This window comes from Tachyglossus aculeatus, chromosome 6 (assembly GCF_015852505.1).
Source record: "Tachyglossus aculeatus isolate mTacAcu1 chromosome 6, mTacAcu1.pri, whole genome shotgun sequence".
In the NCBI taxonomy this organism is placed as follows: domain Eukaryota; kingdom Metazoa; phylum Chordata; class Mammalia; order Monotremata; family Tachyglossidae; genus Tachyglossus; species Tachyglossus aculeatus.
Window position 1 is genome coordinate 18,977,127 of NC_052071.1, and position 22,868 is coordinate 18,999,994.

Consider the following 22,868-nt stretch of genomic DNA (forward strand, 5'->3'; position numbering starts at 1 on the left):
CAATTTTTCCAGCCTGCCCAGTTTTGTGTGGTAACTTCCATTTGCTTGCCACCTATGGTACAAAAAGTGTTTTTTTCCCTTTGTTTTGAACCTACCATTTTCAAATCTCAAGGTGTTTCCTTCTTCAAACTTGAAGATGCCTGGAATTAGGTGAACAACAGTTCCAAGTTCCCCTATCCATACCCTTCATCATTTTGTATATATTTTGTCAAGTGGACGTAGCAGGACCTAGTGGAAAAAGCACAGAACTGGGAGTCAAAGGACCTAAGTTCTAGTCCCAGCTATTTATACATATCTATTCTATTAATTTTATTTTGTGAATATGTTTGGTTTTGTTCTCTGTCTCCCCCTTCTAGACTGTGAGCCCATTGTTGGGTAGGGACTGTCTCTATATGTTGCCAACTTGTACTTCCCAAGCACTTAGTACAGTGCTCTGCACACAGTAAGCGCTCAGTAAATACGATTGATTGATTGACACTTGTCTGCTTTGTGACCTTGGGCGAATCACTTAACTTCTCAATGATTCACCCACCCCGTCTATTAGTGGGGATTATATTCTCCTTCCCCTGACTTAGATTGTGAACCCTATGCAGGACAGGGATTGCGTTCAGCCTGATTATCTTGCTCTCTACCCCAGCACTTAGAACAGAGCTTGACACATTGTAAGTGCTTATATTTCAAATCTTACTTTCAGGTCTCAGGTTCTTTTTCACTACAGAGAAAAGTAAGATAAGAGCTTCATAAATTCCAAGTGCTGAAGGGAGCATCGAATATTCATTTCTATGGGTAACACTCTTGCTGTTTCAGCAGCATGGTTTAGTGGAAAGAGCACGGGCTTGGGAGCCAGAGGCCATGGGTTCTTATAGCAGCTCCGCTACTTGTCAGCTGTGTGACTTTGGGCAAGTCACTTTGCTTCTCTGTGCCTCAGTTACCTCATCTGTAAAATGGGGATTAAGACTGTGAGCCCCATGTGGGACAACCTGATTACCTTGTATCTACCCCAGCACTTAGAACAGTGCTTGGCACGTAGTATGCAGTTAACAAATACCATCCTTATTATTATTATTATCATTATTTTTACACTAGATTATAATGTACCAGAGGTCAGGGATCATGTCTACTAATTGAATCGTGTGGACCCCAGTGTTAAATGTGGGGCTCAAAGCATAGTAAATGCTAAATAATTATTATTGATGGATAAATGTCAGGACCAGGCTCCTCTGAGTTCCTGAGTATCATTTTCATTGTGTGAAATCATTTAGTTTCCTTGTTTATGTTGGAGGAAATCATAAACACAGATGAGGAATCAAGTCGGTAATTTGAAATATTAGGCCAGAGTATATAACAGTGACAGTTTGTAGTCATAAAAGGGTCAAGTAGCATGTGTTGGTTCTTACTTCGTCAAGCCAAGTCAGCGGTCCTTTGAGTATAGATTGAAAAAGCAAGGACTTGGAGGTTGTCGCATAGCTTGGCATGGGGTACACCCCTTAGTGAAATGAAAGGCATTTTGTAGACAAAACCCTGGCATGTAGCATGCTTTTGATTTCACCAGCAAGCACGCCATATGTCACAAAATTCTGCTGCTTCTGCTCTCTTCTTTTATGTGACCATTTTTCTCACAGGGCTTTCTGATTAAGTAAAATGGACAGTGTATATAATTGGGACAAGTAACACTGATGAAATTGGCTTGGGTTGGTTATTCAATAAGTTAACATTAGTATGGACATGATTCTCTTCAGATTTAAGCATCGATTTGGGGCTACTCAAAGACCACCTGATCCTGGACTCTGGGCCAACCATAGCTGAAGGACATCACCATATTTATGACATTTGGAGTTCAGCCGTTACATTTGCCAAGGGGAAAGCTCATCTACCTGGCCTCTTGTGCCCATTCAGGGAGCTCTCTAGAACGCTTTAAACATCTTGTTTCTGGGGTTTGTAAACCTCTGAAATACCTCCCTTGAGTGATTAAATAAACCCAAGAGCTTGTTGACACAATCGTGGTGAGAGCTCAAACTGCACAGGATTGTTTGGTGCTTTGTGGTAGCAGTCTCTAAAGCGGAGTTCAGGTTCCAAATCTAAAAAGGCAAAAAAAAAAAAGATCTTTCCTGTGACATCTGCCACTACTGAAAGGAAAATGCACCAAGGGAAATATACCCAAATAATAGAAAACACAGAAACAAAAGAAGGGTTAATTCATTCTCTCATTCAACTGCTACTGGAAATATCGCTAAATGCATACAATTGCCCTTAAGTGATAGGATTTGCTAAAATTATCATCTTTCTATATGAAAAAGCTTCTCTAGTGAAGTAATTTTCACTTTTAGGAGATTTCCATTAGTTCATTTGTTCCATCTCATTAGAATAGTGCTGAATTAGTTTATACTCAAGAAGTATTATCCAATTCAGCCTTCTCAAAGGTCAATCCTTCAATTCTTCCAAATGAAAGTACCAACCATCCTAACACTTTCTTTTGTTGGGATTCACCGCTACACCCAAGATGGTCTGTCTGAGGGGCTGAAGCCTCCCCTAGCATCGCAGCATAGTGGATAGAGCAGGATCCTGAGAGTCAGAAAGTCATGAGTTCTAATCCCGGCGCCATCATTTGTCTGCTGTGTGACCTTGGGCAAGTCACTGCACTTCTCTAGGCCACAGTTTCCTCATCTCTAAAATGGGGATTGACACTGTGAGCCCCATGAGGGACAGGGACTGTGTCCAACCCAATTTACGTATACCCACCCCAGAACTTAGTACAGTGCCTAGAACATAGTAAGTGCTTAATAAAGACCATAATTATTGTTGTTATTATTGTCTTCAGTTGCACACAAGGAATCTTTCCCAGGTGCCAAGGGAAGAATAGTGACTCTTCTGCCCTCCTTAATATTCCCTCTCTCATTGCAATGCTTGCCTAGGATTCTAATAGAGAAAGAAGCAGCCATTGCTGGCCTCCCAGCAAAATTAAAGGAGAGATGTTGTCACTTCTATTAAGTACAGAGCAGAGGTGCAAACCAAGCTTTTCCTCTGGTCTGTGACTCCTATGGTTTACAACAGCTCATTCTGGGATTTGCAGGTTGGAGAATTGGGCTCAGCAATTAACATTTAAAGCAACTGGTGGCTTAGTGGAAAGAGCCCGGGCTTGGGCGTCAAAGGACGTGGGTTCTAATTCTGGCTCCGCTACTTGTCTGCGGTGTGACCTTGGTGAAGCCACTTAACTTCTCGGTGCCTCAGTTACCACATCTGTAAAATGGGGATTAAGACTGTGAGCCCAACGCAGGACAACCTGATTACCTTGTCTCTAGCCCAGTGCTTAGAACAGTGCTTGGCATGTAGTCAGTGCTTAGCAAATACCATCATTGTCATCATTACACTGTAGAACTGAATTAAAATTTCTGGGATGATACGATCTTAAAATAGAATTTCAGCATCTGCCAAATATGTATATTTGCGCAGTAGATTATTTGGTGCCTTCTCATCATTTTATGAAATAATGTTATTTTATTGTATCTTGATAACCATACACTATGAAATGTAAGGACATATGTATATATATACATATGTGTATATATATCATATATGATCTAACATATACGTATGGTCTTACATATGCATTTGTATATATTTGTATATTAGAGAAACGGTGTAGCTCAGTGGAAAGAGCCCGGGCTTGGGATTCAGAGGTTGTGGGTTCTAATCCCGACTCTGCCACTTATCAGCTGTGTGACTTTGGGCAAGTTACTTCAGTGTGAATTTGGGCAAGTCACTTAACTTCTCTGTGCCTCAGTTATGTCATCTGTAAAATGGGGATGAAGACTGTGAGCCCCCTGTGGAACAACCTGTTCACCCTGTAAGATCCCCAACGCTTAGAACAGTGCTTTGCACATAGTAAGCACTTAACAAATGCCATTATTATTATTATCATTATTATTATCATCTCCCATTTCACTTGCCCTCAAGTCTTTCGGGGAAAATGAACATTGAGTTCTGCAATGGCCAGCAGCACCATCCTTCAGGGGAATAGGAGGGCAGTGCCATGACTGTTGGCATGAGGCTTGGACTCTACTCTCCCTTCAGCCACCATCTGCTCTGGCCTGCACTTGCTCCTCACTATACAAATAGTGGCAGGTGGAGAGAGACTGGCGAAGAAGGAGTGGTGGGTTTTATTGAGTTGGATCCAGCCAAGTGATGCTGTGTTGCTTAATCCAAACCTCAAGTGACCAACCTTCTTGCCTCTGACAGGCTCTTAGCTACCTCTTGTAAATTCTTTGAGTTCCAACTCATAGCACTTCCCAAAACAGAGCTTGGTGATCTGATAATAATAATAATAATAATGGCATTTGTTAAGCGCTTACTGTGTGCCAAGCACTGTTCTAAGCGCTAGGGGGATACAAGGTAATCAGATTGTCCCACGTGGGGCTCACAGTCTTCATCCCCATTTTACAGATGAGGTGACAGAGGCACAGAGAAGTTAAGTGACTTGCCCAAAGTCACACAGCTGACAAGTGGTGGAGCTGGGATTAGAACCCATGACCTCTGGCTCTGAAGCCCATGCTCTTTCCACTGAGCCATGCTGCTTCTGTTGCTTCTCTATTAAGCCAGACCTTCTGTCCTTTTCTCACATATCTGACTCCTGGCCTTTGTTAGCAACTCAGTTCTGTGTTCTTGGTAGAACACAATGCCTTGCTTGGGATTTTCCTTTCCTTTCAGTTCTACACTGTAACAGTAACAGAAGATATGATTCCTTTTCTTAGTGCTTGACACATAGTAAGCACTGAATAGAGATTATTATTATTACCATTATTGTTCTTGATGACAATAGTAATAAATGAGTGTTCTGTCATTTCTTTTGCATTTAGATGTGCTCTTTAAACTGAAGCTCCCATTTTACACTTCCTCTGTATGTTAAAATTTGAAAGGCTTTAAAGAGAAAGGATTTTGATTTTAATTTCCTTTTTTAAATGGCTAAATTATGTTGCCACTGTATTTAGTTTATCAAAGTCCTAAGGTCATGATGCTCTATCTTACATTGCCAGTTTGCCACTACAAGTGTCTAATACCCTTAAGTGATAGCCTTGAGTTCTTTGTGTACTTGAACAAATGCTCCAATCATTTGTTAAGTATAATCTGTGCTGTAAGACTTTGACCCTAATTTATTTGTGCTACACAGTTTAGCAGTGTTTTCAGAATTGTGTTTCCTCTTCCATTCAAGCTATTGAATAATAATAATCATAAGGTTAGCTGACAGTGAGGTTGAAAAAGGGCCATCTTTTAGTTAGGAGAATACTGTGCAACTTCACACCAAGGTCATTCTTATTCGCTTTCACCTTTTCTCTGGCAAAGGCAACTTGATGATATTGATCAGAGTTGATGCTTCGTTTTGTCACTGGAAGACTAGATAACAGAAAAAATGAGTGTGGACATTCACACAGCATTTTTTTAGTGGCACTTATATTTTGAGGATTTGTTGTTGTTGTTAGATACAGAGAGGAAAGTACAAGGGCAAAGCAGAATTGTTCAAGTATAAAATAAGACTATCGGATGCTAAGCACATCTGGCTGAATCTTAGAACTAAATCATTTAAAGAAGTCACTCATTTGGTTTTCTCATTATATTTTTCATAGCACCGCAATATATTGTGTAGACTTTTATGAGAATTTTTATCCTTCCCTAGAAATAAAAGTTTACCAAGGGCCTCCAGTTCACATGATGTCATAGCATGGTCTAGTGGAAAGCGCACGGGCCAGGGAATCAGGGGACGTGGGTTCTAATCCTGACTCTGCCATGTGTCTGCTGAGAGACCTTGGGCATGTCCACTTCACATATCTGTGCCTCAGTTACCTCATCTGTAAAATGGGGATTAAGACTGGGATCGCCATGTGGGACGGAGACTGTGTCCAACCTGATTGCTTTGTACCTACCCCAGTGCTTCCAACATCGCTAGTCACGTATTAAGAGCTTAACAAATACCATTGTCATTATTATTATTGTTATTATTCCAGTGCTGCAAATTATGATAGAGACTCCAATGAAGTTACACTATGGATATCTCCAGCCATAGAATATATTTCTAAATTCCAATGATATGACAAGGCTATTATCACCATCACTTTCAAATGAAAAGCATCAAAATGGAAGATAAAAGTAATAATTGCACTGTTTCTTAAATGCTTTCTTTGGGCCAAACTCTATACTAACTGCTGGGGCAGACACACTCTAATCAGGTTGGACATAGTCCATGTGGGACTCACAGTCTTAATCCCCATTTAACAGATGAAGCAACTGAGGCATAGAGAAGTTAAGTGACTTGCCCAAGGTCACACAGCAGGCAATTGGTAAAGTCACAATTAGAACCCAAGTCCTCTGACTGGCAGACCCGTGCTCTTTCCCCTAACAATAATAATTATGGCATTTCTTAAGCACTCACTATGTGCCGGACACTGTTCTAAGTGCTGGCATAGTACAAAATAATTGGGTTGGATACCATCTCTGAACCACATGGGTCTCAAAGCCTCAATTGAAGGGAGGGGAATTTAGTCCCCACTTTACAGATGAGGTAACTGAGTCCCAGGTTAAAGTGACTTGCCCAAGGTTGTGCAGCAGACAAGTGTCAGGGCAGGAATTAGAACCCAGGTCATCTGACTCCCAGGCGTGGACTCCCAGGCGTGGACTCTCTAGTCCACACTGCTTCTGTTATAAAATCATTATAGTACATTGTAAGCATTCCATTGCTCTCAGAAAGTCTTCCTCATGCTGCCCACATTATGCAGACTTGATCAGTCAAAAAAACACCTTCGTGTTTTAGAGCCTTTTCATTTTGCAGATTTAAAACTCAAGGGATTAGAACACCTGCAGTTCTGTTTGAAAAGCACTTAGTGATTTAATCCTGAACTTCAAAAGAAACACTACACAAGTAGGATTTGAAGAAAATATGTGCAGCTTAAAATAGGTGCAGTTAAGTTTGTGTTGGTTAAAAAAAGAAACAAATTTTGTTGTTTCATCAGTCATATAGAAAGTGCCCTGGAGAAGGATGCCTCTTGTGATCAGAACCCCAGCTTCACATTCCTAACTTAGAAATGTGTTTTTTTGGATTTTATTTCTTGCAGTCACGTATCATTACTTTAAAATTTTCTATTGATGTCCGTAAGGAATCTGTTGAACTGCTATCTTGGTGGCCACGCACTCTATCAAAAATGTCATTGTTTCCTTAATACATTGCACACTAAAGAAAGTACTCCTCTCTCAGTTCATGTGAGTTATACTAGCACAAGCTGAGCCTGACACCACTAAGTCAGTATTACCGAACCTGTCTCTTTAGGATATTGCAAGAATCCCCTTCTTTCCCAAGTCCCTTTTAAAATCATCACTTAGTGAAAGGCAAGATCATGCTTTTCTGGATTTTTTTTCTGTTGTTCGCATCAGTTGTACTTTTAAATATGGAATAAGACTGAACAGAGTGTGGCATGAGTATTTGTTGGGTAACAGACTGCTGGGAACTGTCACAAATGACATCTTTCTGTTCTGTTTTCTGCTCATTGACCTTAATGTTTCCAAAAATGCTAGCGTTGTGCTTTATTTGCAGACTAACACAAATATTTCCCAAGCAATTTCTTCATTACTTTCAGTATTTTCTAGTGTTCCAAACCCCAGTTTAATGCTAAATGCTTGGCAATATATGCAGTGTAGTACAAGATAATATATTTGCCTCAGGCTCTCTTCACATCATCTAGTTTGTCTCTTTCCAAACCACTTGAATGATTTTATCTGAACAAATTGTGACTCTTCCTAGCTAATTCTTTTCCCATGGATACATTTAAGTTTTTTTTTCTTTTCTGTTGCAGAACTGTGTGTGTTAAAGCATTCCTCTTCCTTGTTTTCATGACTGTGAGCCTGTTTGATCGGAGATGGAGCAGATGGATTGTAAACCCTACCAGCCACTATCCAAAGTCAAGCACGAAATGGATCTCACTTACACCAGTTCTTCTGATGAGAGTGAAGATGGGAGGAAACCAAGACAATCCTATGACTCAAGAGAAACCCTTCATGAGTATAACCAAGAGCTTCGATTGAATTATAACAGCCAAAGCAGGAAGAGAAAAGAAGTAGATAATTCTACTCAAGGTATGAAAGTTTAATATGAACGAAGATTAATTCCTTCTAATGTCTATTCTTTACACATACATCAATAGCATATATTTAAAGAGTCTATGCTGATGTTTAGCAATTTAATAATTTCCATTGCATACGTATGCCTGGTGGATTTTCCGTGCATCAATTTAGCTGTAAAGGTTGTAGGCAATATGTGGCTTTTAAGGATACAATGTCCCGTAATGATTCTAATAGGATTATGGATGAGTTTAGATGCAATAATCCTCTTCTCAAAGCATTCAAAATGTGTGTAATACTCTAAGTAGCCATTTACAGTCTGAAGGAGAAATACTGCATCGTTAAGTGGGAAATAGCTAAGTGCTTTCAAGTCTGAACCTCATCTTTGCTGAAGTCTAGAACAAATATTCAATTGATCAGTGGTATTTATTGTGTGCTTACTATGTTCAGAGCTTTGAACACTCGGGAGAGTACAATAAAACAGAGTTGGCAGACACATTCCCTGTCCGCAATGAACTTGCAGCCTAGAGACGTGCATACAACAAATTTTTCAGTTCAGGTTAGCTAAGGCCCCTCAGATGAGCAGGAAACATCAAGTTTATCAGATAGAATGTGGAGAGAAGAGAAAAAGAAAGAAGCTTTCGTGTTGATCCTGAGATATTCTTTCCTTCAGGGACCTCTTCTGTAAACCCTAGTCTTTTCACCATATAATGGTAAAATGGAGTTTGTGTGATATGGTTTAAATTCCTCTAGGAGGAAATGTGAAGTTACCCAAAATTAAAAACTTAAGTTGTATGTAGCTCAAATCTCTGTATGGTATGGGTTAGCTATGCCTGTTGTATTCAAAAATAAAAGTAATAATGATATTAAGCACTTACTAAGTGCTACGCACTGTGCTAAAGCTGGGATACAAGAACATCGGATCAGACACAGTCCCTGCTCTGCATGGGGCTCATGTTCTTTCAGCGTTACTGGGAGAGGGGGCTGAAGGAAATATATCGCACTTCTGTGGATTTCCCAAACTCTTTGACCTGGGACATAGAAGCTTAAGTGAATGCATAGAAAGAATAAGAGGGGAAAGTTAAATTAAATGCAGAGTACTCCCTCCTACTTAGACCGTGAGCCCCATGTGGAGAAGAAATGTGTCTGACCTGGTTTTCTCATATCTCTCCAAGTGCTTAATTTAATGCTTAGAGCATAATAAGCACTGAACAAGCAGAAAGGCCTAGTGAAAGGAGCACTGCCCTAGGAGTCAGAGGACCTGGATTCTATTTCTTTCTTTACGGCTTTTGTGAAGCACTTACTGGGTGCCAGGCACTGTACTAAGCTCTAGGGTAGATTCAAGCTAATCAGGTTGGACACAGTCCCTGTCCCACATGAGGCTCATGGTCCCAGTCCCCATTTTACAGATGAGGCAACTGAGGCATAGAGAAGTTAAGTGACTTGTCCAAGATTACACAGCAAACAAGTTGCAGAGGATTGTTGCTAAAAATATTGAAAGCTTCCAGAATAATGTACTGCTGTGTTTTTATGTGACTGACACCTTAGCCTATACTTTCACTAGAATTATCTGGCCTATTTGAACTTCTGTTTTCTTTCTAAGTTTAGTTTTGTCTAAGTCCCTCTTTCTTAGGAGATTGTCATTAAATTTCTTTGTAAAGAGCAAATCATTCCAGGCAAATTGAATTACCTTCCCTGATATCAACGTTATTGGGTAGGGACCATCTCTATATGTTGCCTACTTCTACTTCCCAAGTGCTTAGTACAGTGCTCTGCACACAGTAAGCACTCAATAAATACGATTGAATGAATGAATGAACCAAGATTTTCTGGCTCCCAAGTGTCTGCTTTAACAGCTAGGCCATGCTGCTTTTCAATCCTAGTTATGCCACATGTCTGCTGTGTGACCTTGGGCAAGTCAGTTCACTTCTCTGAGCCTTAGTTTCCTCCTCTGTAAAATGTGGATTGAATCCTATTCTCTCATATTTAGAATGTGAGATCCATGTGGAACAGAGATTATGTCCAACCTAATTATCTTCTGCCTTCCCTTGTGGTTATTACAGTGCTTGGCACTTAGTCACCCATCCCTCAGTTCCCCAGCACTTATGTAACATATCTGTAATTTATTTATTTATATTAATGTCTATCTCCCCTTCTAGGCTGTAAACTCACTATGGGCAGGGAACAGGTCTACTAACTCTGGTATATTGTACTCTCCTATACACTTAATATAATGTTCTGCACACAGTGTTCAGTAAATATGATCGACTGGGTAACAAGAACCATAAATATTTTATTACTACCTATCCCTTGATATTCGCTTCTGTAACACACCAATGTGCAGTCCTTATGTACTCGGGTAAATTTTTGAGCAGATGTCCTCACAAACAGTTCGTAACAGGATTTCTAGTCGGATTGTCCTTGTAATTAATCAAGCAGGTAGAGAGTGGGGAAGAGGAGAAATAGAGACAAGGAAGGCTAGAAAATTGTCATTTTCAGCCTTTCTAAAAGCGTTCACTATTCAACCTAGGAAAAAATTCAAAAATTGACATTTTCTCGAAGTAATAGATATCGAATGTTGACAATTCTAAGTTGTCATAAGGCATTCTTGTCTTATCTACTTATTAGAAATAAACAATTGTACGGTCCTGGGGGTTTATATGTATCATATCCTACCATGTGCCCTTTGTAAATAGTACCTTGAATATTTGTTCAATCATATTATCACTGCATTCATCCAGGCCAATTTTTGATCAGGAGCAGGAAACAATAGCTCCCTCTCCTCCCAGGCAAAGGGTCAGGTGCTCTTCTCCCACTGATATCTCCATCCAGGATTTCCCTCTAGTGACTGGGTAGCCATAGTTGGAGGAAGGACACTTCCTATGAACACAGATAAGCCAGGCAAAGGCACAAAGAGAGGACTAATTCAGCAGTGAAATACATTTAAAACAGACATTTTTCTTAAGGACTGTAAATGTCCCAAATTAAGAAGAGAAGGAATGCGGTGTATGTCTAGAATTTAGACTTTGGTCAGGTCGGAGCAGGATGGCAAGTGAATTCTGGGTCAGAGCGGAGACTTGAAACTCCACCATCTTAAGCAATGCTAATTCCTTGTAAATATCCGGAGTCTCTTGGCAATTACCACAAAGGGACAGGCCTCTGGATAAGAGGGATGATCGGAGAGGGATGTAGTCCTTGAAATGGCTAGATAGGTGAGGGCCTTGGAGCTTAGGTACTGATATTTTTTTTCAATAGCCACTCCCAAATCCCATCAGTTGGTAGAGGGAGGTTAAGCAGTCAGTGGTATTTATTGAGCACTTACTGTGTGTTGAGAACTATACTAAACACTTGGGAAAGTACAGTACTACAGAGTTCGTAGACATGATCCCTGCCCACAAGGAGCTTACAGTCTACAGGATAAGGAGGTAAATAATAATGATGGCATTTATTAAGCGCTTACTGTGTGCAAAGCACTGTTCTAAGTGCTGGGGAGGTTGCGAGGTGATCAGGGTGTCCCACGGGGGGCTCACATTCTTAATCCCTATTTTACAGATGAGGTAACTGAGGCACAGAGAAGTAAAGTGACTTGCTCAAAGTCACACAGCTGACAATTAGTGGAGCTGGGGTTTGAAACCATGACCTCTGACTCCAAAGCCCATGCTCTTTCCACTGAGCCACGTTGCTTCTCTAAAGGTAAAGGAAACAACCTTTTTAACAGCCAGAGGAACCGAAGGCCAAGACCTAAAAAGCCTTTTCGTTCTGCCTCCTGGTATTTATACAGGACGCTGTTGGCTCCAGATTTACTCCAAATAGCTGTGGGCCAATGGTACCAAATAATAAAATTGTTTCCTGGCAGCCAATGTGTATTTTTGTTTATACTAGTCAATAAGTTCTGTAAAGATTCTCTTGGGCTTATCTTTGTCTATCAAGAAAAATTCTGAGATTTAAAGCTGATGACCCTTTTGGAACCATAGTTAGTTTTCTTCTTTTCTAAAATGTTTGCTATTCTTGGAAGAACAATTATTTCCTCTTGATTACAACAAAATGAATGAATTTTTGGCAGGCCTGTGTTATGTGACGTTTGGCAGATGGAAGACATAGAGTTGATTTTCTTTTTCTGACGGGAGCCCCCCACCCTCCGCCCCAATAACTAAATGCGACTGAGCTGGCCAACTCCCAGGAGGCCAAATATGAACTGCAAAATGACTTTAAAAGAAATGCAGATAGAACTATATTTAAATATGCAATAGCACTAATAAGAATGTTGCTTCTGTTAAGCACCTCACGATTAATGAATGAGTCAATGGTATTTATTGAGCACTTACTCTGTGCAGAGTATTGTACACTTACTCTGTGCAGAGTATTGTACTAAGCACTTGGGAGAGTGTAATGCAAGAAAGTTGGTTGACACGATCCCTGCCCATTAGGATCTTAGAATTAGAAAGGGAGACAGACATTAAAATAAATTACAGCTAGGGAACAGCAGAGCATAAGAATATTTACCTCAGTGCAGGGGGTCGGGGTGGAGAGACTGTAAAACGTTTGAGTGGTACTGACCAAATGTTTATGTGACGCAGAAGGGAGTGGGAGAAGAAGACATGAGGGTTGAATCAGGGAAGGGCTCTTAGAGGAGGTGTGATTCCGATAAGGCTTTGAAGATGAGGAAGCGATGGTTTGTTGTATATGCCGGGGGGAGGGATTTCCAGTCAGAAGGAGGTTGTGAAGAAGGGGTCGGTGCCATCTTCTAGACTGTGAGCCCGTTGTTGGGTGCGGACCGTCTCTATATGTTGCCGACTTGTACTTCCCAAGCGCTTAGTACAGTGCTCTGCACACAGTAAGCGCTCAATAAATACGATTGAATGAATGATAGGCAAGATCCTGGTACATTGAAGAGGTTGGAGTCAGAGGAGCAAAGCAAAATCAGAGGAGCACAACTGATTGGGTTGTGGTGGGAGATCAGCAAGGTAAGTTAGGAGTAGGAGACTGATTGAGTGCACTAAAGCCAATGATAAGGAGTTTCTGTTGGATTTGGAGATGGCTAAGTATCAGCAAGATCAAGTTCAAATGACTGTATTTTTTTTTTGGTTTATTCTTGCTCAGCAGCCTGCTCTAAAATGGAAACTAATTCTTATTGAATTAAGTTTATTGGAAACTTAATGATCTATGTTCTTTTCAACCTGGCCAAATATAATAATAATAATAATAATTTTGTTTTTGATTAAGTACTTTATGCCAAGCACGGTTCTCAGCGTTTAGAACAGTGCTTTGCAAGAGCTTAATAAATGCCATTATTATCATTATTATTATTATTACTATGCACTAGAGACAAGACAAGATGATCAGGTTGGACCCAGTCCCTATCTCACGTGGGTCTCCCTATAATAATGAGGAGAACAAGTGTTTAATCACTAGTTTACAGGGATGGAAACAGAGGCACGGAGAAGTTAAGTGACTTTCCCAAGGTCATATAGCAGGAAAATATCAGTAGTGGGATTAGAAAACAAGTCCTCTGACTCCCAGGTCTGTGGTTTTCCCACTAGACCACAGATTTGCTTCAGTATTTGAAGAAATTTATCTTTAAACTACTGAATAAGGCTACTTGTTCCTATGGATTCAAAATCAATTATTGAGGCAGAAAGAACAAAGGAATAACTTTATCAGCATTTTAATTTTTCAAATGTACACTGTGAAATAGCACCATTCTCCTGGCGAAGGTATTATGAAGAACAGGCTCCCTACTGTCAAGTAACTTATGCTGGAAAAAAAACCTCCATCTCATTTCCAACAAGCCCGATCTGTTAAAACTAGTAGATGTTTGCTCTTCCTTCAAATTCACAGAAAAACAGTTGAGTTGATGAAGAGCATACACATGTTGCAGACAATTTCTATTCAGCTCAGACTTGAGCTGATTCAAAATAGGCCTGAAAAAAATATTTATATGTATACACTCAGTCAGAAACATTTTAACATGCCTGCAGAGTGTATGGATATAAGACATGCTGGCAAGTTCTGTCAGGAAATTGCTATGCCAGAGGAATATTAGTCTGCCTGTTTGTCATTTGAGAAGTACAGTTGACTACATACCCAAGAATGCCCTATTTATTTCCATCATTTTTCTCTTTTTTAACATTCAAGAAGAACATAAGGATGATGAGTTAACCAGAACACGTCTCAATTCCCAAAGTATTCTCGTTGCAAGGTGTGAAACCAGACCGAAGAAGGTGTCCTTCTTCTGTTTGTCATTACATACTCGGTTGAATGAAGGGCTATTTGGGGACTGTCCATTTGAATGCATTACAGAGCATTTTAGTCCCACGTCTTTAGGATACTCTTGTGCCAAAGTAACTAAGTTTAAAGGAACTCAAAGGATGCAAGGTGTAATCTAGAAGCTGCAGGCCACATAAGTAGAAGACCACTAGAAAGCTCTCCATTCAGTAAGATCAGTTAATGAAAATGGGTTCGACCCCAGTCTTTTCTAATGCCTGAGTTTATTGAGCATAGAATCACAGGTTTTGGTCAGAGAAACTCTTTGAAGACATCGAATAGTAACAGTATTTGTAGAAGTAATGCCATTTATTAAGCGCTTAATATGTGCTCAACACTGTACTGTGATGTTTGGCTGTAGCTGTCTGGCTCTAAAAGATTTATGCATCGATTTAGATATAGGGCTTAGTAATATCCTCCTCCAGCCTATCAGAGATGAGAAAAATGGCAAAAAGCATCTAATTATTAGGAGGACTTTGATATATAATCAAATCGGTCATTGATCTATTGATTGATCAGTCATTGATCAGTCCAACACTAATCCTGGAGCGGAAAATACATCTCCCACTTAGTCTTTCTGAACTGTGAATTTGTCAGATAATTTAATTCCAAAGCCCAGAGAGATAAATTATTAAAACACACACATATAAAGATCAATTCAGTGGTTATTTATCACTTGAACTTAACCTTTCTGCAAGAAATTTGACAGAAACTGGGATTTTTAAGACTTAATAACAGTGATGGCATTTATTAAGCACTTACTATGTGCAAAGCACTGTTCTAAGTGCTGTGGAGGATACAAGGTGATCAGATTGCCCCACGTGGGGCTCACAGTCTTAATCCCCATTTTACAGATGAGGTCACTGAGGCACAGAGAAGCTAAGTGACTTGCCCAAAGTCATACTGCTGACAGTTAACAGAGCTGGGATTTGAACCCATGACCTCTGACTCCCAAGCCCGTGCTCTTTCCATTGAGCCGTGCTGCTTCTCCAACATGTGAAACATGTATGGGAGCAGCATGGCCTACTGGAAAGAGCATGGGCCTGGGATTCAGAAGGATGTGGATTCTAATTCAGCCTCCACCACTCATCTGCTTTGTGACCTTGGGCAAGTCATTGAATTTGCATCATCTGTAAAATCGGGATTAAGACTCTGAGCCCCATCTGGGACAGGGATCATGTCCTACACGATTAGCAAACACCCTAGGGTTTACCTGACACGTAGAAAGATGTTCATTCATTCATTCAATCGTATTTATTGAGCGCTTACTGTGTGCAGAGCACTGTACTAAGCAACTTGTAAATTAACAAATTGGCAACATAGATAGAGATGGTCCCTACCCAACAGTGGGCTCACAGTCTAGAAGGGGGAGACAGAGAACAAAACAAAACATATTAACAAAATAAAATAAATAGAATAAACATGTACAAATAAAATAGAGTAATAAATACGTAGTAACATATATACATATATACAGGTGCTGTGGGGAGGGGAAGGAGGTAAGGCGGGGGGGATGGGGAAGCTTTATTTCTATTTATTCTGATGACTTGACACCAGTCCACATGTTTTGTTCTGTTGTCTGTCTCCCCCTTCTAGACTGTGAGCCCATTGTTGGGTAGGGACCGTCTCTATATGTTGCCAACTTGTACTTCCCAAGTGCTTAGTGCAGTGCTCTGTGCACAGTAAGTGCTCAATAAATACGATTGAATGAATGAATGAATGTGATGAATGTGCGAAGGGAGGGCATTCCAGGCCAGTTGGATGATGTGGGCCAGGGGTCGACGGCGGGACGGGCGAGAACAAGACACGGAGAGGAGATTAGCAGCAGAGGAGTGGAGGGTGCGGGGTGGGCTGGGGAAGGAGAGAAGGGAGGTGAGGTAGGAGGGGGCGAGGTGATGGACAGCCTTGAAGCCCAGGGTGAGGAGTTTTCAAATACCCTTAAGAAAAATGTTTTCCAGGTGAGTTTGGTTCCTAGCATAAACACAATAGCTCTGCAAATCAGTTTTTAGATTGCAAAACCTGAATTGATGTGGATATTTATTTCCTAGATCCCACGATTGTGGTTTCACTCCTTTAGAAGCCTTGAGCCACTTGAGGGATGTCAGACTCCCAAAAGGAGGGCTTATTCATGGGCACAGTAAGTATGGTAGGAAGCATAGAGCCAAAGAGGGGAAATGAGGCGGAGGAAACCAATTACTGCTATACCCTGGTTAGTGCTCTTAATTAGTTCCATGAAAATAGAGTGTTAAGCCAAAGAATGCTGAATACAGTATAGTTTCCCATAGGAAACAATGTGAAGTGCATTGACACCTTCTCAAAATAAAAGAAATTGACCCAATCAAAATTAGTAAGTCTTAAAATGATTGAAACTGCTATTAATATTGTGATGTGGGCAAATAGCAATATAGATGGATATGATTAAAAAAAATTTTTAATGAGATGTTTGTATATGTGTGTGTGTATGTGTGTATAAATGAAAGCCTAATTTCAACCATTTCAACCAAATGCACTGTAAATTAGCATCAAAGCAGTTTGTCATTAATGCTAAATTGAAATAGGCTTTAATCCCTTCATTCAAGTCAACCAATCACATTTATTGAGCACTGATTGTGTGCAGAGCACTGTACTAAGTGCTTGGGGGAGTACTACACAACAATATAACAGACATGTTCCCTGCCTGCAACGAGCTTTTAGTCTAGAGTGGGAGAATCAATCAAAGTAGTTCAATGCTTACCTATCACTTTTGGCAACATCACCACTATCCTCCCTACGTCGCCAAGCCTGTCCCCTTAATATCTGTTCTTTCAACCCCATATTTAACTTTTCATTGACCAAATCCTGACTGGTTTTTCTTTGCAGTCTATGTAGGAGGGAGGACAAGTGTTGAATTCTCACTTTGCAGATGAGGGACCTGAAGCCCAGAGAAGTTAAGTGACTTGCCCAAAGTCATACAACAGACAAGTGCCAAAGCAGCATTTAGAACCCAGGTCATCTGAGTCCCCAGGCCCGTGCTCTTTCCACTAGGCCAGGCTGCTTCTCAACTCCCTTTTCACATTTGTTCTCACTCTTCTCCCACTTCACCCCAGCTCGCACACTTCACTTTTCTCAAACCAAACTATTCACTGTACCTTGTTCTTGTTTCTCTCACCACTGGTTTGTTGCTCATTAATAATAATAATGATGATGATGATGATGGCATTTGTTAAGTGCTTACTGTGTGCCAAGCACTGTTCTAAGCGCTGGGGTAGGTACAGGGCTGTCTGCAACTCCATCCTGCTTCACATCCATCAAAACACTACTGTCCCCCCTTCTCCAAATCCTTCTGAGATGACATCTCCAGGAGGTCTTTCCTGATTCATCTCTCATTTTCCCCTAATCCTATTTCCTCCTCGAATGCCACTTCACCACTTTGGGTCACGTTGACACTTGGCTATTCCCTATCTCTTGAACCCCATAGCACTTTTGTATGTATTTTTAAACTCTGTTACTTCCCCCACCCTGTAATTTATTTTAGATTCCATCATCTGTTCTAAATCATAATCTCCCCGAAGGCAGAAATCATGTCTAATGTCTACCTCTATTATACTCTTCCAAATGTTCAGCAAAGTGCTCTATATAGAGCAGTTACTCAACAAATACTATGTGATAGACTAATTGATGTCAAAAAATTTCCCTAACCCGACCTTAGTTGAATGGGTTTACATGAAAAATTCATCTTCTCGGGATCTTTTTCCTCCTTTTCTTTCTGGAAAAAGTTATGACACCTAGAAATGATAACCTATTAATGGTCAGAGTGTGTTCAAACTGATTCAAATTGATTGACCAAAGACTTTAAGGGAAAATAAAAATTAACATGCTAAATTGCAGATAGACTGCTTTTCATCAACTAAATACTTGGGTTTATTCATGAAAGCAAGAAAGATGAAATATGCAGTTAGTTTTTTATTTTAAATTTTAGTTGAGTAAATAAAAATGGAATATTTTGGAAAAGTATCTCTAAATGAAATACTGAGGCAGCCACCTAGAGCCTTCTTTGCAAAGTATTGAATTTCAGAGGCTTTCGTTGGCAGACAGAACTCTGAATCAGTTCATTTTCTCTAATAAATGTACATAAATGCCTTCAAATTAAATTTTCACCGACAAAATAGTTGCATTTGCAATTTATATGTTGTTACGTTAACTTTATTTTAATTGTTGGAAGTACTGTAGTAACTCCAGTGTACTAAGATGTTTGCCATTGCCAAACACAAGTATATATTAAGTCCTCTAATCTCATCAGATATTTTAATTAAGATATCTAGCACTATAGATTCCAAGACTTCCTTGGCTTCAGATGTATGGATAAGGCTTTATTTTCCTCTGCAACTCAGATTACAAGAAGATCTGATTGTGATCTATTAGAATTTTTAGTATATTTGATATTACATTCACTCTTTTAGCAACTAACATTTATACTTCATTCTGAGTTCTTATATTAAGTGGCTTGTAGTATGTGGACTGGGTAGTTAGCACTGTTAGCTTATAATACCAGGGGAAAATGTTTTTCAGCACTTTTAGTTCAAATCCTAGAAATGCAAATGTGCATCATTGTAATGATGAATCATTTACTGGTATGTTAATTTCCTAATGCATTCAATTTATCAACAGCAGGTTTTCCCTAATTCTAAAGAAGCAAAGCTGAATTTTCTTTTCCTTGATTAATTATAGAGAATTATACTTCTGGCAGTTGACAAAGGGACGGCTTGCTTCAGTACCATTTGAGACATGGCTAAATAATAAAAGTAAACAATTCCTGAGAAGTGGAAATATAATTAATAGCAGTAGTATGAAAAGGATCTAGCTCTCGTTTTGTAAGAGGCTTGGAATTTTGAAATGATTCAATGAGTGTCTTGAGTAGTTTGTTGTTTTTTTAATTGATATTACTATAACATTACATTAGGCAGTTCATACAAACACAGTTAGTTTTTTTTAAAAAAGTTAAGAATCTTCATTTTCCATTTCTCTGTTCATGTCTATTCTTGTGTCTTCCTGTTATTAAACATCTCTTCATTCTGGGTCACTCATTAAATGTTAATCCCAAGAACAAACTTAAATTGTAATTACCGGTTCTTAGTTTCAAAAGTGTAATCTCATTTATTTTATGTTATAAAGACAAGACTTCACCTGCCAATCATTTAGGAGCCTCAAACTATTCTTCAGATGTTTTCTGAAGTAGATATTAGATCTATGTCCTCTTTTTCATTAGAAGCAAGATGTCAATCTTACCGTGAACTCTGAGTCCAACACTTTACCGGAAAGATCCTTTCATGTTAATCCTGGGTAGAGTTTAGGAGAGTCATATCTTGTAGCCTTTTATACTCTGGGATCCAGTGTTGTTCCCTTTTATCCCTGAAGAAATACATACATGTGCCCTTCTAGGGAGATTATATTCCAGGGTCAGAAGTCTTAGTTTTAATCTTCCTTTTTTCATTCATTCAGTAACCCAGGTTTCCTTTTAACGCTCTACAGCTAACACAGTGATAATTACTTGGAATCATTTGGCCCAATTAATCAAGTAATTTGATACATGCTCTCCTTCCTTGTTTCCCTAAAGAAAACTTTTGAATAATGAAAAGGAGATTTTCAAAGATGTAAAAAAAATAATTCAAATGTGTTCATTGGGCTTTCTTCTAAACCCATATTTCTCAATTTGGAATATTATATTCCTCTCAAATTCCGTTTTCACATATCCGTTAGTGAAGGATATTTGCTACATGATTTTTGTTTTAAAAATAAGCATTAAAATAAAACTTCATAGGTGCCTCCCTACAGTTATATGGTCATCATTTATTTGGTCATCTCCTTTCCTTAAGTCATTTTCCTCTGTATTCTTGCAAAGCTTAACCGTAAATTTTAGTCTCTTCCAGCTCCCACAAATGATTCCTTTCATTGGCCTTTGAATAGAGAAACTACATTTAGAATTTTCTTGCCATAGTAATACATTTTCATTTAACATTCTAACAGTGGAACTGGTTGCTTCAGGGACTTAAGAGATGAGTCAACAAGCCAACTAGAGTTCATTAATCCCCCAGTGGGTGCATACTTGAAGTATCTGAGAAGAATAGACCTGATTTTAGAATAGAATAGACCATAAATATTTAATATATAAATGTGGCTTGAAACCTGAGTGCAGTCATTTGTATAGCTGAAAAACTATCATGGCCTTGGCAACTTTGGATTTTAGTCAAGATAAGTTTTTGATTGCTACAAAACACAGAGTTTAATACTACAGGATTCTTGACTCAGGGAACTGAATTCCTCTGTCAACTTGACCGAATGAATTATTGTAAAAATCTCCATTGATCACCCAAGCATGATGTTTATTCTCTCTCCAAAATGACTGCCGAGTCTTCATTTGAAAATCTCCCCCTAAGGATCTGCCACAGTTATAGCTTATCAAATTTGGAGGGGACAGGAGAGAGAAGAATTGTGGTAATTGTGGTAATTGGCGTTTCTCACTGTGTGTGTTTTTCTAGGCCCAGAATATCATGTAAGCAACCTCTTTCTTCACTTGTGTTCTGAATTCTTGGGCAATTTGTGACTGATTGCAAGGTATAGTAATGCTTTCAGAGGGAATCCATTGTGTTTTTACAACAGAAATCATGCATTTCACTATTTAAAATGTGTTGAGACTTAATACCAGTTGAATGTGTTTTAGACTATTCAAGCAAATCGGCCAAACTAGACCTTTATCAAAAACATGCTTCTGGAGCTCTGAATGGAAATACTCACTCTAGTACCTCAAATCTAATCTCACATCCCTTCGCAGCATTTTAGGGGTACCTTGCAAAGCACTGGGTGTTTTGTTCTCTACTGAGTTGAATCTCTCCTTAGCATGCCTGATTTTCAGGAAAAGTGCAAATGTGAGTGCAAAATGCATCTTTTTTTCTCTTTTAAAACTGTGATCTTTTCCATTATGAAGCATTGGCTTTTCTCCCAGGGATGGCACTGAAGAAGAAAATCAATGATATTTCTAGCCAGACGGTTTGGATTGAATGGGCATTCAAATAGACTCTAAGGGCCAAATACAGATGGTGATTTATTGTGCTTGCAACTTCCACAGAATACCTTCATTTTAGCATGGAGGTATATACGATTACTCACCAGAATGCTGTGTTTTTCATTGTAGGCCAGTGTTTGAGATGAATTATTTTCACTTAGAAACCAACCAATGTTGTTTCTTTCCCCTATTCTTTTTCTGAGCTCCTTATTTCTCCTAGGTATTTTGTGTTTTTGTCTTTGTGGCCAACTCTCTGTATATTAATTTGGGAACTAAATTTGAAGCCATATCTTTGTGCAGTATAGTAGTGTATTTGTGTTTTACGGCCTTAATTTTGAAATAAATGTAGGCTGTATAGATAATGTTTCTTTAAAAAACAACCTACATAGCTATATGATTTTATCACTGTAGGAAAATGTAATTTCAGTGAATAAAATGTCAACCATCTTAATGCAAAAATAAGCGTAAAAAGAATATTTCACAAACAACTTTGCTCTGGTTTTATTCAAATAATGCAATGAGAGATTAATAAAAGTAATAAAGAAACTGCAAGAGCACTTAAAAAATAATCAGCCCAATACATGAAAATGGGAAAGTTCAGTTTAAAAAAATCTACAAAGAAGTACCTTGCCTTTATGTGTTCTGAGTGTTTCACATTATGTATTGCAACAAAAAATTTGTACAAATCAGATTGTAAGCATCTTGTGGACAGGGTCTTAGTCTCTAATACATTCTTACCTAATACAGGACCTCGTGCAAAGAGAAACTTAAAAATACACATGATGATTGAATGTTGATAAAATGTATATTCCCATAAATCCAAACATGGCCTAGTGGATAGAGCATAGGCCTGGGAGTGAGGAGGACCCGGTTCTATTCCTATGTCTGCCATTTGTCTGCTGTGTGTCCTTAAGCAAGTCATTTAACTTCTCTGTGCCTCTGTTCCCTGATCTGTAAAATAGAGATTAAGACTCTGAGCCCCACCTGGGACATGAACTATGTCCAAGCTGTTCAACTTTCATCTTCCCCAGTTCTTAGTTTGGTGCCTGGTGCAAACTAAGTGCTTAACAAATACCATAAACAACAACAAAAACCAAGCTCCTCAAAGTTTTGTGCACTAATCAAACAGTGGTATTTACTGAGCAATTACTATGTGAAGCACACTATACTAAGTTCTTGGTAAAATATAATACAATAGAGTTGATAGACACCATATCTTCCCAGAAGGAGCATGCAGTCTATAGGGAGAGAAAGACATTAAAATAAGTTATTCATAGGGGAAATAGTGGATCATAAGGATATGTATAAAGGGGCTGTGGAGCTGGGGTTATCTAAGTGCTTATGTTTCTATAGGATTTAGGCTTAACCATTCCTTTTTTTTCTGGACCATCCAAATGACTGGGACAAAAGTTCTGTTTAATTATTTAGACAACTGCCTCCATTTTTCATTCTTCTCTGTTAAGAA

The 22,868-nt window shown here is 39.1% G+C and overlaps 1 protein-coding gene across 2 annotated transcripts in view; it reads left to right on the plus strand.

The window, feature by feature from the left end:
* Positions 1–22,868, plus strand: part of TENM1 (teneurin transmembrane protein 1) — an 849,492-nt gene that overhangs the window by 325,246 nt on the left and 501,378 nt on the right. For both annotated transcript variants that reach the window (XM_038747613.1, XM_038747612.1), the window contains exon 2: positions 7,836–8,115. In XM_038747613.1, the coding sequence (XP_038603541.1) occupies positions 7,899–8,115 (217 nt within the window). In that variant the 5' untranslated portion in view covers positions 7,836–7,898. The remainder of the gene's footprint in view (positions 1–7,835; positions 8,116–22,868) is intronic.